At 40.7% G+C, this 17738-nt stretch overlaps 1 protein-coding gene across 1 annotated transcript in view; it reads left to right on the top strand.

Moving 5' to 3' along the window:
• Positions 1 to 5162, top strand: part of Col6a5 (collagen type VI alpha 5 chain) — a 151854-nt gene extending 146692 nt beyond the window's left edge. Inside the window, exon 41 of the mRNA XM_046431946.2 lies at positions 4529 to 5162. Within this exon, the coding sequence (XP_046287902.1) occupies positions 4529 to 4548 (20 nt within the window). The 3' untranslated portion in view covers positions 4549 to 5162. The remainder of the gene's footprint in view (positions 1 to 4528) is intronic.
• Positions 5163 to 17738: the final 12576 nt, after the last annotated feature.

Here is a 17738-nt window from a genome sequence, read left to right as displayed (position 1 = left end):
CATGCCATACGCTGAGTGGCTTATACAAGACTAACCTATTTTCTCCTGATTTGGGGGACTGGAAGTCCAAAATTAAAGTGCTAGCCTATATGGCTTTTTGTTATCTGTACTAGGGATTGAATCCAGGGGAACTTGATCACTGAGCCACATCTCTAATCCTTTTTATCTCTTATCTTGAGACAGGGCCCTGCTAAATTGCTGAGGCTGGCTTTGAACTTGTGATCCTCCTTCCTCAGCCTCCCAAGTCCCTGGGATCACAGGCCTGGGCCATTGCTGCTCAGCTGCCTACACGGCTCTTGATGAGGGCTCTCTTTCTGGCTTACAGACAGCCACCTCCTTACTGTCCTCACATAGTAGAGGAGAACCTTGGTGTCCATTCCTCTTCTAATAAGGTCACCAGTTCTATACGATCTGGGCTCCACTCTTCTGACCTCATTTAACCTTAATTACCTCCTTAAAGGCTCTATCTTCAATATTGTCGAATGGCCTGTTAGGGCTTCAAAATATGAATGAGACAGGGCATGATTCAGTCCACAGCAGAGATATAATTAACAATGTAATCACAGAAAAGAATCCTATAAATCCAGTAGTTCCCAGATTTGTTACTTTTAGCATCAGTTGGTTATTTTTGGGGGGATGGGGGTACTAAGGTTTGAACTCAGGGGCACTTGACCATTGAGCTACATCCCCAGCCTTATTGTATTTTATTTAGAGACTGGGTCTCATTGAATTGCTTAGAATCTCACTTTTGCTGAGGCTGACTTTGAACTCATGATCGTCCTGTCTCAGCCTCCCAAACAACTGGGATTACAGGTGTGCACCACTATGCCTGGCTACCTGGTTATTTTTTGAAAAGTTTAAAGTCCAGCCCATGCCCCACATCAATTAAATTACATTTTCTGGGGGAAGAGACATAGGTATTAGCAATCATTAGAAGCTTTCCAGGTGATTTCAATGTACAATCAAGTTTGGTACAAAACTGCTATAAATTCTGATTGAATTAGTCCAATTGGATATCTCAAGGAGGTTGTTGCTGAAAATGATAAAGTTGGTAAAATCAAAAGGATTATCATTAAGCGAGCATGGTCAATACCATTCTTACTATCATTGTAAATAACTTCTTTCCTCCAAAAGTTTTTTAGATTTTTCTATTGTAATTGTGTACCATGCATATATAAATAGATGGTGTCTTCAATCCTTTTCCTCAGAGCTATGTGGCTAATAGCTTGGTTTGGTGACATTTGGCTAGGCCAGCTATGTGAAGCCAATGGCTCTTTGAAAAATATCAATTTGGGTTTTAAAATTTTTTCTTGGACTCATTGAAGCTTAGAATTTGAAAACTGGAGTGACTTTAGAAATCACTGACTTCTTACAGATAAAAAATGGAAGCCACAGATATCTAAAGTGTCTTACTTAAGGATGTCCATAGTGCCTAATCAATGCTCTTTGTCATAATGATTCATACTCTATAGTTATGCTTATACAATGTAATTTCATCAAGTTAGCCCATGGCAAGGAAAACGTATCTCTCAGTTACAGAAAGTTGGAGATGATGCATAGAAAGCTCAAAATACACATGGTGCCTACTATAGATAATAATCTAGTACTATCCCTGTATGAGTTATCAAAGTCTGATAATATATTGACAACCAAAGATAAAAATTTATTGTGCAAAATTATCAGGCTTCATATGACTTTGCTCATATTTTGTTTTCCCAAAGAAGAGTGGTCTTTTCTTTTTACCTACCCTTTTTGCTGATGTTTTCATTTTATACATTTGCATAATGGACAGATTTTCTGCGTGCATTTGCAAGACTTTATTGTATATTGTTAAAGCATAACTATGTCTCTTTTCCCCTTCTGCCAATCCAGGGCTTGTTTCTTAGTCTTTATTTTCCAATCATCAAGTGCAGTGTTTCTCCAGTGTGATCGTTAGACTAGCAACATCAGCATCATCTTGGAACTCACTAGAAATGCAGATTCTGGACTCCTACTCCAGACCTACTGAATCAGAAACTCTGGAGATGGGACCCTCCAGGTGACTCTGATGCCGATTAGAGTTTGAGAACCACTGACCTTGTGCTATAGATACTGAACCCAAATCAGCCTTTTTAAATTGGAGTCCTTTCACTGGATATTAATAGGTATTGGGGTCGGAATCATGTTTCTGACATCACTGATAAGTATGTGTCCTTTTTGCAGGACTTTTCATTGCTTTTAATGGGTTGATAGTTACGGTGATTCTGAGAGAGCAGCTATAGTTAAACCAATTTAACTTCAGGATCTTTATTAGGGGGCATCACATGGGCCTAGTGTTTGCAGCAACCACTTTGGGAAACAATTGATAGAATGAATCCTGGGGCCAGATAGAGATTTGAATCCTTTTTCCACAATTACTGATTATGGGATCTTGGGTATATCACTTTGACTCTCTGAGCCTTTGTTTTCTCATCCCTCATGGGGATAATAATAGACCTTATGCCATAGACTAATGAAAGCAGTAAATGGATGTAAAGTGTTTCAAACAGCACTCGGCCTAGAGTAAAAGCTTCATAAAAATTAGTTATTATTTCAAATGATGATGACAATGATAATAGTGATGATGGTAAATGACATTAGAGCTGATGGCCATGGTGAAGAAAACAGACTTGGAATGAGGAGAACCAGGTGCTTATTTTGGTCTGTCACTTACTAGCTTTGTGGTCTCTAAAAGTCACCTGATTGCTCTAGTCCTCAGCTTCCTACTCCATATTGAGGAGTATGGGTGAGGGTAGTGTTTTTCATACCAGAGTATCTATACCAGCACCCACTGGGGGACGTACAAAGATTTTCCAGTGCATGGATTTCTAAAAGCAAGACTTAAAGGGTGCTCTGCCTGAGAGTAAACATTTGTGTCTGGGGAATCATGGAGGACCTTATGTCCTTTTATAGATGCTCCCAACTCCACACACAAATGGTACATCTCCTGGAACTGATTGTGGTGCTTTGGCTTAGGTATAACCACCCTCCTCCAACCAGGGAAACATTGGAGATGGGGTGGGAGTTGTCACAGCAAGTGTAAAAATAATAGTGAAAACCTATCCATCTAATTCATAAAACATGTCCAATAAAAATGTTTACTTTCTGCCTTGATCAAATTACCAAAATTTTAATATTTGTGCTATTGTAATAAATCATAATCATAAATCCAGCTAGATTAAATCTTTAACACATGGAAGCTTATAGTCATAGGAAAATTTTTGAAACACACACATATATTTACATGTATATGTGTATATTTTTTCCTTGCAGAGAATTATGATCATGTAAACAGTAAGATTTTCAAGCATATGCATACTTTACAGTTAGAATGAAATTCGATGGAGGAAGTTAAACGGAAATATAAGTTTAAGGAGAGAAACGAGCACTATAATATATCTGCCTTTTAAACTTGGCATGTTTGCATATATTTTAATGGATAATGGTGATATCAAATCACTGTGAATTTAGATTTCATTGAATCAGTTAAAAGAGAAATGTGGAAGTTTTATTTTTTTGTCAGTTTTTACAATACATCACAAAGTTACACATTTTCAGCTGCTTAAACTTGTTATGAAAAATAATCAGATGTTAACTTTAAAATGTGCAAGGCCAAGAAGTACATTTTTCCTCCTTTGTGATGGGTACGTAAGTAAAAATGGCTGGAACCTCTCTAAGATTCTTAGGCCAGCTTCCCCTGAAGCCCACCCTGAGCTGAGACTCTGTGTGCATGTGATCTGTTGAGGAGGAGATGGCAGGAGAGCCAGTGAGGGGATTGCAAGAAGCAAGACAGGGCAGGAGCAGAAGCCCAACAAGGGTGTCATCTCAGCAAAGTCCCATAGAGGGCGGCTGAAGCCTGGTCCTTCGAGGGAACTCAGGTGTCTGCGGTAGGCTGCAGTGATGTCCTGATGAGGCAAGGAAATTGGGTTTTCTTACTCCCTCCCAGATGACTAATTGGTGAAAAGCTGCCATAGGGAGGGACACAAATTCCAGGAGGGTTGTAAACCCCAGGCACTCAAGGCATGTGTAGTTAGATCAGCTCTGGGAGCTCAACAGCAGTCTTCTGAAGGGTAGCTGGTGCTGGTGCTAGAAGTGGTAGTGGCTGGGAGAGGAGGAAAGAGAAGGGCAGAAGTTGATGGGGAAGAGATGCTGTCCCATAATGAATGCTATGAAAAGGTCGAAGGGATTCCGAGCTGAACCCTGACATTGTCTACATCGCACATTCCTTCAAAAGCCTCTCTGATGATGCCAGATGCTAAATTTGCTGGGTAGGAAATTTCCAATCATGAACGTACCACAGTCTCCCCATGGAGTGTACCTCCAGTTCTGTTTTTATATATTGCTTGTTTATGTCTATTATCACATCAGACTTTTATTTTAACTATTGAAAATGGCAAAACTACTTGTGTTTGTTTCATATATGGCTTATATAGGAGGAGTGGGCTCTACAGGGAACATTTTAAATAAATACAGTAACATTAAGAGCAGTGTATATTTTTCTGTTTTTCAGATGGCGAGGACACAGAATGATTATAGCAGACAAGAAGCCCTTTGGGCATGCGTAATCCCCTGTGGTTCTAACCAGAGAATATGAATAATCCATGAGAAGTGGTGTCAGGAATTTTCCTGAAAATGACTATATAAAAATGACTGCTAAATTTTGTTCTTTTTTTAAAAAATTTTGTTCTTGTTTTAAGAGTTTTCTGAATAAAGACATCAGTGACCAGGCCTGAGAAACTAGGATTGATGTCATTTCTCCTGAGAATTGGGAAAACTGAACCCAAAAGAGTTAACTGAATCTTTTCTTTGACATCAGCTCTATTCATTAGTTTTGATCCATTTTGATGTTGTAGCTGTCTAAAGAAGATTTTTGCAATACTTTTTATCATATCTAAATCTCAAATTGAATTCTGAAGTAAAAAGAATTTAGAATGTCCTAGGAACATCTTTCACCCATCTAAGAAATGGAATCCCATGCCCCTGTCTCATGTTCCCATATGGCCCCAAATTGCTTCTAACACTGATTGCCTGTAAAATCCATCTTCACACTGCTACCAGCGTGGACAATGCTTTCTCTTTTACTAGGACATTTTAAAAAGGAATGGAATTCATGAGAAATAAAAATTGAGAAGAGGATAATCCCATGAATTGCTATTTTGTGTTGTGATCAGTTTTTTTTTTAATTTGTTTGCTTGTTTTAGCAGGTTTTGTTTGGTGTGTAATGGATTTTTGATGGAAAAAAAAAAGAAAAAGTTGGAAATGCATGAACACTAAATATGACCAGAGCTGGTCTTAAAATTTACAATGTAGAAGGAGACAATTTTTCAAATAAAACCAAGTCTGACCCACAAACTTGTTTTGTTCATTTTGTTTTATTCAACTATGGACCCATTAGTATTAAATCAGACCCATCAGAGTGCAAACACAGAAATATATTTGGAAATACACATACAATATAAAATAAACCCATAGTTAATTAGTCTTAAAAAAACCATTCCATTTGGCCAAGGCAACAAGTAATAACCAAGCCAGTGAGCATATATTATATAAAAAACAAGATCACTGTGTTTTCCACATAATTTTTCTTAATTTGTTTACATAATTTAAAAATAACCCAATCAATTAATTCTAGATTGTCAGACTTTTTAAAAGTATCATTTATTGCTGTATGGAAAGTTCTACTCATTTAATAGTTTTATTTTCCCCCAAGTACCCTGATATGTGTGTATGTGTGTGTAAATAGGTATCAATGTATGCATGATGAATACCTCAGATCAATAAATCAGAAAATAATATGGGCTATCAATAATAGAAAACTACAGAACATCCCACGGCTGAGGGAACATAACTGTTGCAACTTTGGACAGCATTTTAACAATACCTAGTTAGATATCCTATGACCTAGCAGTCTCTCGATTCTAGATCTCTGTAGCTGTGTGAGAAGCTCCTCACTCAAGGACACAAGGAAACAAATACAATCATGTTCATTGCAGCATTGCAGGTTTTAGTGATGAGTTGAAACTAACCTAAATATCCTAACATAGCATTTTCATATAAGGGAATATGATACAGAGGTTAAACTGAGCTGTATCTGGAACAGCAGCTGTAAAAATGGACAGATCTCAAAGATGATGTTGAACCAGGAAAAGTGGCATTTTGAAATCTGGTGAAAAAAATACCATTTATTGTTTATGACTACTGACAACCCTAGGAAAAGCAAAGAAACACTTATGGAGATGACAGACATCAATCTCCAGAGAGTGGTTATCTTTCAGCAGGGAGAGGTAAAGTGGGAGTCCAGCTGTCATTGTAATTGCCTTATTTCTTAAACTAGGCAATGGAAAAATGTGCATTTCTTATATTATTCTTTGAACATTTTTGTATGCCTGATATTTCATCATTTGAAAGAAAATTAGTCATGAAAAAAAATAAATCCAAAATTCAAGTAAATCCTCATGCTATATCTAAGACCATGTTAGGAATTGGGAGGGATTTTTAAAAATAGACAAATCTCCTTGTCCTGGAGGAGTATGCTGTAAGTCAAGGTCACTAGAGTTAGTACCATTCCAAAATAATGGTGAAAACCTGTCCTCTTCACTGACAGGCCACCTAATTTTGATCGGTGTATAAAATTAGTTTATGTCACTCTTAGAATGCATTCACTTTTGATGTAAATTTTATGTCTAAGTAGTTTGAAGATATGCAGGACACAGCAAAATTTGATGCATATAGGAAGTAACAGTGATGATATTAAGTGATATGGTTTTACTGGAGGAGCAATTATGTTGTAAGTATAAGGAAATTTTAAATAAGTGTATTATGTACTTTGGCCATTCAAGCCAGAAATATAATACTTGCATGTGTACTGTGGGCCCTGAAAAAAACATCAAGAACCAACAGCAGAGGATGATCATCAAATTCTGAGTAAGGCTGCTAAGAGAGCCAGCAATTGCTCTGGAATTCAGAAAAGGAAAAATCACTTAAGATTTAAATAAATGGAGACTTCAAGGAATAAATGGGATCATGCCAGTTTCTTGCTGAAAGATAATAAAAATCATGCTTTCCTTTGGGCTCCTTTATGATAACAGTGTCCTAGAAGGAGTTTCTAAAGGGCCATTTCCAATCTAATCTTTCTCAACCTTTCCAGCCTCAACTCTTCCCACTGCAAGGAACTTCTTCCTCTTCTATTCTTTCTGCTGGGCTGGCTTTCACCTGGAACATCTTCCATAAGTAAATCTGGGCAAATAAGTCCACACTGTTGTCTATTCTCTTAGTACCTGGATCTCTCCTTCGGACCCCTCACCGGAGCAGGTTATAATGGCCCAGTCACTTGTCAATGTCCCTAAGAGGCACGGAAGTGAGCCTCTCTGCCTTGCTCAACACTGTACCCCTAAAACCCAGGACAGTGCCTGGCACTTTTGAGGAATCCAATAAATAATTGACGAATGAAGGAACATTTGGTCAGGAAGGATAAATATAGTTTGAATGGGTGGTGAGGAAAGGAACTGGCATGAGTCTGTGCTCTGGTGAGTGGGGGACATGGGCAGAGTGTGAGCAGGGTTCGTATGGTGGCCAGTGTGACCACATTAGGAATCTGAGGCCATAGCAAGTACAGTGCTAAAAAACAAGTTTGTTGTCTTTGATTTAAAAAAGAAAACAAAAAAAAAACCTTGAGCCATTTTACAACATCCAACCTATTTGAATATGGGGTGATCCATGAGCACAGTTGCAGCCCTTAAAAAGGACCAATGGTGCATGCATTGAGCACTCGCTTTCCCAGAGATTTTATGCAGAAATGACCCATGACCCATAGTTGAGCCACTGCAACCTTATGTGACATGAGACAATGCATTAGAACAGCTGGTCAGAATTACAGATGACTAAGAATCCTGTGATATCTCTGGAAAACTTCATTTGACATTTTAAATATGATTCATAAATCTTTTATCTAAGTGCAGACAGTGGGGGTGAAAAGTTGAATAGTCATTTTTAGAAGTTTGGGCAGCCCCTACTGTTCTCCCTAAATCGAAACCTCTTTCCATCTCTCCAGAGTGATCTGTCTCCCCTTTTAGAACATCTCTCCTACTCTGAGAGTATCCGAGATCTCCTTGCCCTGGAGGGAGTCCGACATTTTCTTTTGTTGAAATTGCTTTTCTCAACGGTTCACTTTGATAGTCCTAGCACCTTGTAGAACACTAGGAGCTTAATAGAGGCTTAATAGCTATTTTTTCTTCATGCCAGAAGGGATGAATGAATCAGCCCTGTCTTGCCGAGACTGGATAATGTCCTGTTGGCCTTCTTCTCTTCTTCTCCCCGGCTTCTGCTTCCCAAAAGGAATTTGGATTCTATGTTGAAATAAAGTCCTTTGGCAGGACTAGCAGTTGTCCTTCACAGGAAGGCTGCCAGTAAGAAAATTCTCATCTCCTATGATGGTGCTATTGTTTGGATCTTAAATGTATTTAAGATCCAAACAATAGCAAAGCTCATGTATTTTTAATTTTTTTTTTTAAATCAGGACATTATAATTGTAAATGATTGTGGGGTTCACTGTGACATGTTCATACATGCACCTAACATAGTTTGCTCCAGTTCATTCCCCAGTACTTCTCCTTTCCCTCTCCTCCTCCCTCCCCTTGGTCCCCTTCCTCTATTCTGCTGGTCTTCTTTCTATTAATTTTTTTGTTAGTTGGTGGATTATACTTACCCATAAAAAGTAAAATTTTTGTGAAACTGAACAAGTTATGCTATGTGCATGTAAGAATATATCACCATGAACCTGAAGGCCCATGTATTAAAGGCTTGGTTCTCGGTCCATGGCACTACAGAAGATGGAGGAAGCTTTAGGAGGTGGGTCTTAGTGGAAGGAAGTTAGGTCATTGGGAGTACACCCTTAAAGGGAATATTGGGATGGTGGTCTTTCTCTCCTTGCATCCCAACTGCCATGAGGTGAACAGTTCTCTCTGAGCAGATCCATGTATTCCCACCATGATATACTGCCCCACCACAGGCCCAAAAGAAACAGAGCTAACCAATAAAGGACTGACACCTCCAAAACCGTGAGTCAAAATAAACCTTTCCTGTTTTTAAGTTGATTTATCTCAGGTATTTGTAACATCAATTGAAAGCTGACTAACACAAATGGGTATAACTGCTCTGCAGAATGGGCTCACAAATGGACTATTTGTGGGTAAGACTCAAAGATAATGGACATTTTAGTAAACAGCACAAATCATCTTTTTCCTCCCAGTCACAAACACTTCTGCAAATTAAAAAAAGGGGGGGGGGCTTTTCTTGCATGATATAAAGTACCCTGTGTTTCCATGGCTTTGGATGGTCACAATACTGGCTGCCCAAAGTGTGACTAAGTGAACCAGCAGGATAGCATCACCTGGGAGCTTGTTAGAAATGCAAAATATTTGGACTCCAAGTCTCCTTGATCAGACACTGCATTTTAACAAGATCTCAAAGTAATTCATGTGTACATCTAAGTTTGAGAAGTGCTGATCTAGAATTCGTTTGCTTGAAGCTCTCTGTGAATGAATAGATGCATTTAGTAGTTTTCAGTTCAGTGCAGCATGGTATATTGAGCATCTACATCTGCCATGTAACATTCATTGTGCCAGAGGCAGGGAAGTTAAAGATCATTAAAAATGGCACATGCCTTTAAGCTCATGGTTTAATGGAAAGACAGACCCAAGAAGAGATCAATTTAATGTAGTGGTGCTGAGGCAAAGGTAGCAGCTTGCACATGGGAGTACAGAGAAGGACTCTTTAGTTCAGACAGAATATGAAGAAGGTTTTTAGATCAAGGAGAAGTCCTTTGATCTAAAGATCTAAATGAAAATGATTAGATACAACTTGGTAAGACAGGAACTAAAAAAGAAAGAAAGAAAACCCCCAAGTTGTTTTCCCCTAACTTTATGGTGAAAGTTCTCTCTCTCTCTCTCTCTCTCTCTCTCTCTCTCTCTCTCTCTCTCTCTCTCTCTCTCAACTTATTTATGCTAAGAATGGAAACTGAGAAGCTACCACCTGTCCCAGGGGATCACCAGGGAAGAGGAGTTGTGACATGTTCTCTGGCTAGCACAACCTAGTTAAATCTACATGTGTGTATCTTCTCACTTTTGTTTATAAAGACAGTGCAACAGCTTCTATAGGACCAGAAGAGACAGATTAGCTGCTTCTCCCCAGTTTTGGCCAAAGTGCATTCAATTCAGTTTTCCTTTTTAGATCATTTGTTTTATTTCATATGTGGGCAAGTAACCCAATCCAGCCAGGTGGTACCTAGGCAGGCTGCTGGCTTGGCTGCTGGTCCTTAAAGCAGGTTTTGTGTAAACCACAAACCCCATTGTTTACATAAGGAGGAGGTGACTGTGTGCGTTCTGTATGCTAACGCTGCATCAAGGAGGGATGGAAAAGAGGATAGAGGGGTAAGCACAGGTCAGTCAGAGAGGGCCTTGCGCACAGTGCTGAGAATTTAGATTTTACTCTGGAGGCACTGGGGTACCCTGAGGACAGAAAAGGGACACAGACTTTTTTTGGTTTGCAGTGGCTGATAGAGGAAGAGAGAATTGTAGGGGCTAAGAGTTAGTCACAGGGCAATCAGTTATCCAGGTAAGAATACATAATGGTGCCTGGGATGGAGATGATTGGAAACTTAAGGGAAATATTTAAAAGGTAAATTAGTAGGATGTGATCTTCTATAGGTTTGAATAAAATATAAGGGAGAAGAAGAGATAGGGATTGTTGACCTGTGATCCTCAAACTCAAGTTTCCATCAGAATCCTCTAGAAGGCTTATTAAAGCACAGAGAATCAGATTCAGTAAAGCTTGGTGAGGCCTGAGAATCTGCATTTCTAACAAATTCACAGGGGATGTCAGTGCTGCTGGTCCCTGGCCCACACACTGAGAAGCATTTTTCTCACGTCATTCAATGGTAGTCTCATTTGGATGCTCACCGAAACCACAAACTACTGCTGCCTGAACCTCACTTCCAAGGATCCTGATCAAATTTGTACAGGTGCAGACTGGACAATGGGCATTGCTCAAAGTTACAGATAATTCTAAAATTCAGCTAAATACCAGCTGGATATATTTTAATTATATTAGAAATATAGGTAAAGGAGGCATGTTATTATTTCTTGAGTTTATTAACATTATTTCTTTGTATTCTTCTCTGCCAATACTTCATCTCATGTGCAAATATATAGTTAATGCACCTGCCAGAACCCACATTGTCTTCGTTCTTTCTATGTATCAGATGCTGCAATAAGTACTCTGTATACATTATTTCATGGAAAATTGACAGCAAAGCTAAAGTAAGATCATCATCTCTAGTTCATAAATAAGGGATCCAGAACTCAAAAAGGGGAGGTCACACAATCCAATGTGAAGGGGGATTGAGATCTGGATTTGCCTGGTTTTTCCAAAGACTCTTTGCTCTATGTATACTATCATAGGAAGAGAAATTATCCATATGGTATAAAGAAAAATGCCAGGATTAGGCATCAGGGGCTGACATCCTTGTCTTAGCTCTACCCCTAACTAGTTGTGCCACCTTGAGGGAATTACCATTTCTTTGGGCCTGATTTTACTCCTAGGGATAACAATGTGATATAGCTCATTGCACTAAGTGAGATAATACCTAGCACAATGTCTAATGTGGGAGAATCTCAAATAATGCTTGCTCTTATGATCTACTTCTTCGTCATTATTATCAGTTAAGTGAGGTTACCAAGATAATCATCTTTTTAAAAAATTCCTTCAGTTTATTAACACTGTGATTAAGAATTTACTACTTTGGTGTTTGCAACTACTTTCTGAAACTCTTCAATCATTGACTTTGTCTTAAGAATTGGTCTTTACATAAAATTAGCCATCCTTTTCCTGTAACCACCCACCCACCCACCTGCAGGGTATTTGTTCCCTGGTCCTCCATGACTGCGACATGTCTGTTCTGCTAATATTGCAGGAGTTCCATCACACCTCTCTGGTGGTGTTGCTGTTTTCTGGTGCCTGCCGTGCCTGCATGAGAGTCCTTCTGCCAGATCAGCAGGATTTCTGTCCAGTGAACACATTTGCAGTGATAAATGGAATGCACTTTGCAGCCTCTATGCTAATAGTGTTTTCCTGTAATCTGATGCCCTGCCTGTAGACTTAAAAAATATATACAAGGTGCTCTTTGGAATCATGGAATGAGTGAGGTTTGCTGGCCAGCTGATGCTAAACTTGTGGCCTAACTTATTAGAGCCTTTGTTTGTCTCATCTGTGACAATGGTTTTGTGAGATTTGGCACACGGGAAGTGCTTTATACAGCACTGGCTCATGGCAGCTCCTCAACAGAAGCTGGGAACCATCCCTAATGGCTCTGTTTAGGAAACTGGTGATTGATAACCTTCATGGTGGGCCAAGGACCAGAGTCGTACAGAACTTTGGAGAGAGCAGCAGATTGTGACTTTTTAAAACCTGTTATAGTAGACTTGCTGTCCCTGTGACATTTCTGACATTGTTTAAGTAGCAGATTTCAGTGACTGCTTTCACTTAAACACATCCATCAGAAAGAGTTCTCGGGTTCTCCTATGGGATGTGACCTCAGAAACCTTCAGGTTCACACTTATTGCACGTCACCTGGTTCACTTCCATGGCATTTCTTGTGCATGTTTTTTTCTAGCAACCAGCAGGAGGATTCAGCCTCTCCCAAACCCAGGAGGGATGTAACTGTCTTGGTGGTTTTTGCCCGTGGAGACAACCTGCCAAGGTAAAAGACTCTTCCCAAGCACCTGAAGATATTTTCCAATGTTGCCACGTAACAACACTTGTTTCATCACTCACCCTTGGAGTTAAAGTAATTTTTTATTAAGTTTCATTTTGACATGTAATGCTTCCCAGATGAAGTTAATATAAGGCTGTACTGAATTAGGGTGGGTCTTGTATCCCATGATTGGTGTTCTGAGAAGAAGGCCATGTGGAGACCCAGAAACGCAAAGGAAGGCAGGCCACATGGAGACAGAAGCAGGGATTGATTGGTCAATCTATAAGCCGGGCACACCCAGCACTGCTGACAACCTCCAGAAGTCAGGAGAGAAACACATAACAGGTTCTCCCCTCACAGTCTCTGAAAGGAAATCAACCCTGCTGATAGCTTGATTTTCATTTCTGGCTCCTTAACTGTGATGGAATAAATTTCTGTTTTTTTTTTTAACCACCCAATTTGTGGTAATATGCTCTGGCAGCCCTAGGAAACTAATTCATAGTTTCTATGGGTATGAAATTCCATGTTGGGGATCAGCCGCCTCCAAAATTATGACAGTACTGCTTATAGCATTATAGCATCCAATGTAGGTTTGAGAAATCTAGCACCACTTTTATTCCCATTTCTTTGCATGTGAAGTACCTCCTACCACAAGCATTTATTATCATTTCATCATCTATGGTATCCCCAAAGTCATTCACTAAATTGAGTTCATTTTGTGAACAAAAATTCACGAATATCTTTCTTCGTGTGTTTTCTTTTTTCATTAATTGAGATGGACACAAGGGGAGCCTTTTCTGTCTGGTAAGCCAAGTACTTCAGTTTTGGGAAATGGGAAATATTCTTTTGTCATTTCTTTGACCATTTCTTTTCCTCCGTTGTTGAAAGTTGTATCTCCCAAATTGACCTTCCCAAATTTCTTATCCTTTTATTTTTTTTTATTTTTGACTCCCCCACTTTTTTGGTGTGAAACAGAAATTTGTTAAGAATCATCTATGCTATCTCAGAAACATGGGGGGAAAGGACAGGGTAAAGATGCTCTCTGATGTCTCTCCCAGGTGAAGGTGGAGGGGTCCACTGGTCTCTATGACGCTCCAGGCACTGGAGTGATGAGAACCCATATGGAGAAGCCGGTAGCAGTTCGTATGCTTCCCGACTGCAACTGTTGGAGTCCACCCCTGGACTATCCTTGTGCCATGATGTTGGGACCCATGGAGCTCAGGGTTCTCTGGCTGTCCGTTGGTTTTGTCTGTTTCATCTGACCATTTTCATTGGAGCCACTTTGTTTCTGAATTCATGGTCTGCCTTTTAGGCCAATGTCCAGCAACAAGTCATGCAGCAACATATTCGTAAAAACCAGGACCTAGACACCCCCTTCTAGCCCTCGTGGTTGCCATGGGAACAGACTGTGGTCCCACAGGGGGCTGGCTGATGGAGAGGGAGGTTTCTTCTCATGATGTGCCTGGGAGGACTCACTACTCTCTGCCTCCCACTGACTGTTGCTTATCCAGGACCTGGGGGTGGCACAGGGACATGCTGGGGGGCTATTCTGGATGTAGGGGTCCTTGCATGCAGGTTGCAGAGGGGAATGATAGGCAGGTGGGCTCTTCTGCCACCTTTTTGTTCTGACTGTAGAGCAATAAGAGGTGTGAGGGGAAGGCCCACTGGCCCTCTTTAGAGAGAGAGGGAAGGTAGAAGGATCTTCAGGGAGTGGGCCTGCCCCATGGATTGTCTGGTGCTTGAGCATCTGATATTCAGCCACTGTTGCAATGAATTTTCTGTTTACCAAAGATTCCCAGGTATAGTATGAGTTGTAATCCATGTCAAACACGATCGTCATTATTATGGGATCCAGGGGGTTGGGGTGCGGCTTGCTAGGATGAGTTGGTATATATTCCTCACGCTGGCTCTGCTCCGTGATTTGGTCTACCGTGGGCCTCTGCCTAGGGTGCATGGTCAGTGATCGACTGATGATGCTTTGCATTTCAACCCACACATGAGAAGGAAGGTTACAACTTTCATGCTGGTTCTACACCTTCAACTGCAAAAAGGTGGTGATCAACAACATCCAGGCTCTAAAATTCCACCTCTGGATGATTATATTCTTCCTGCCAGTAAAGTTCTGGGGCACAGAACTGGAGAGTACTGCAGATCCTGTCTAGCTTCTGCTCAGCCATGAACCTGCCACTGGGGCCTGAGTTGCAGAATTTCATTTTTCCTCTGGTGGAATCCACCAGAATGTTCTCTGGCTTCAGATCTCCATGCAGAATGCTCTTTTTCAGGGCGGTAGCACAGGATCTGCCTGGACACTCTCTGGACCTCCAGGATGTGGTACAGTAGCTGTCCCTCACTTGCATGCTCCGTCACAAGGGAGATGTTTTCCATGGTTTCAATAACTCAATCAAATTTGGGTGTTCTGTAGTCTATTACATCCATGTCAGATCTGATGACAGGGAAGTTGTGCTCTACCTCTGTCCTGGTAAAGCAATGAGGGGCAGCTTCACTTGGGCCAAGCTACCCTTTCTGACCTGCCTCAGAACTCTTGTAGTGGTTATTGAGGGTCTCTTCATAGAGGAGCTGGCTGGGACACCTTCACTCCCTCAGACCCTCACTACACCCTGTACACACTGTGAGTAGCGGCACCAACTAATGACGCCAGCTAAAAAGAAAAGAGAAAAAGAAATAAAGACAAAGAAAACCCCCCCAAACAATCCCCCGCCCCACTACCAAGAATCCCCAAAACACAAGTCAAAAAACCCAAAACACCAAATGAGCTAACTACCTGTGAGTCTGACAGGTCACCAACCAAGAATTCCTTATGCTTATGGGCAAAAACACCAGGCCACATCCGGGGTGGCGTTTGGAATTAGCTCACCAAGGCTCTCGTGAGGCCACGGCTGGGCACAACCCACAGTGATAGTCTCACTTTTTTGGCCTCCAGGACCTTTTCTACTTTAATAAGAAGAAAGGATTCCAGATTTTTGCTTCAGTGGGTTATTTACTTTTTTTTAGAAATTAAAACCTATAGGTTGCTTCAATGGCTTTTCGAGTCTAAAACTCTGCAATTAACTTTTGACTTTTAAAGTCCTCATCATATCCACACTCAAGGTCTTCAGTTCCTTTTCCTTAAGCTTGGAAGGACTGGTGTCAAAAGGATGGTAGCACCTCACTCACGTCCCGACACTATAGCACAGTGGTCTATTCCCTAAGATACCACAGGGAAAGTTATTAACACCCATGTGCCTGAGAGGAAGGAAACTTTCATTCATAAGGTACTCCTCATCAGGTTTCTCACCAGATACCCTGGAACCCAGAAGACAGAGAGTTGATATGTTCCAAGTGATGAAGGACGAAACCTGTCAGCCAAGAATTGTAGGGCCAGAAAATGTGTCCCTCCCACAAGAGGGAGAAATGGAATGTTCCAAGGATGTCTCAGTCCCTTCTTGCTGCTGTAACAAAATATGCTAGACTGAGTCATTTATTAACCACAGAAATTGACTTCTTGCAGTTCTGGAGGCTGACAAGTCTCCAGAGGTGCTGGGAGATTCAATGTGTGGAGAGGGCTGGTACCTTGTTGCCATGTCCTCCGTCGGTGGAAGGAAAGGTTGAACTCACTAAAATCACTCTCTCAAGTCTCTTCTTTCTTTCCTTCTGATCAGGGTAGAGAATAAACTCAGGTCTTGCACATACTAGGCAAGCCCTCTACCACTGAGCTATATAACCTGTCCCCTTTTATTTTTTATTTCATTTTTTTGGGGGGGCGTATTTGGGATTGAACTCGACCACTGAGCCACATCCTCAGCCCTATTTTGGGTTTTATTTAGAGACAGGGTCTCACTGAGTTGCTTAGCACCTCACTTTTTGCTGAGGCAGGATTGAACTTGCAATCCTCCTGCCTCAGCCTCCCAAGCTGTTGGGATTACAGGTGTGCACCACTGCACCCAGTTTTTATTTCATTTTTGATACTGGAGATTGAACCCAGGGGCACTCTACCACTAAGCTGCACCCCCAGCCCTTTTTATTTTTTTTATTTTGATATAGGGTCTCACTAAGTCGTAGAGGCTGGCCTTGAACTTGCAATCCTCCTGCCTCAGCCTCCTGCGTTGCTGTGATTTGATTGGTGTTTGCCAGCACACCCAGCAGAACACCACAGCAGAAGGGCATGGTGGAGAAAAGCTGCTCAGCTCAGGCAGTCAGGAAGCAAGTCTCAACTGCTCTTTCTGTGATACTTTCTTAGAGATCTCCTTGACTCTATTTATAGCCCCAGTCTTCTTCATGTTGCTTATTGTGTTGGCTTGTGTCTTTCTCATAATGAAATTTTTGCTTGAACATTCAGATCCTTAACTTTCTGTTTGTATTTAAGAACCTGAAAGCAAACAGCTGACTGGAAACTGTGAAGGATCAGCTTGCCAACCAATTCTAAACAGGAGAAAGAAACCTAAGGACCCCCGGCGACTCTGTATCCAAGACTTCCATCAATCCGCCTGTACTTGGTTTCACATCTCGCCCACATCTTTTATGCCTGAAGTTCTGAGATTTTTCCAAAGTTCTAAAGAAAGAACCTTGTTTCTTTTAAGCACTGTGTTTCTTTCTGACCCTGTTTGTAGCTGTCTCCATTATGCTAAGAAATTTACTGCTCTCTTGGAGAGATTCTCTCTCTCTCTCTGAAAAATTTGTGTTAATTCTCATTTGTGTCTGTAATTTTTCATCTAAAAGATTTTCCAGAAGAAGAGATGGCTGTATGTGATCCTCCACCATGTCGAAACAGATGTTTCCTTCATTTTCTAATGAATAACATGCAATAAATATTATGAGATTTTATTTAGGAAGGACCCCTGCAGTTCAAAACAAGCACTGTTAACAGGATTTGGGGATTTGGAATATGTGGTTAGACTCTAGTTCTGCCATCTACTAGCCACTTAATACTTAATGAAACTCAGCTTCTTTGCATCTTTATTATTTATTTTTATTT

The sequence above is a fragment of the Marmota monax genome, unplaced genomic scaffold, assembly GCF_021218885.2.
Source record: "Marmota monax isolate L192 unplaced genomic scaffold, Marmota_monax_Labrador192_F-V1.1 WCK01_AAM20220418_F8-fsc00022, whole genome shotgun sequence".
NCBI classification, from domain to species: Eukaryota; Metazoa; Chordata; class Mammalia; order Rodentia; family Sciuridae; genus Marmota; species Marmota monax.
The sequence above is the reverse complement of the archived record's forward strand: the minus strand, read 5'-3'. Positions and strand labels throughout refer to the sequence as shown.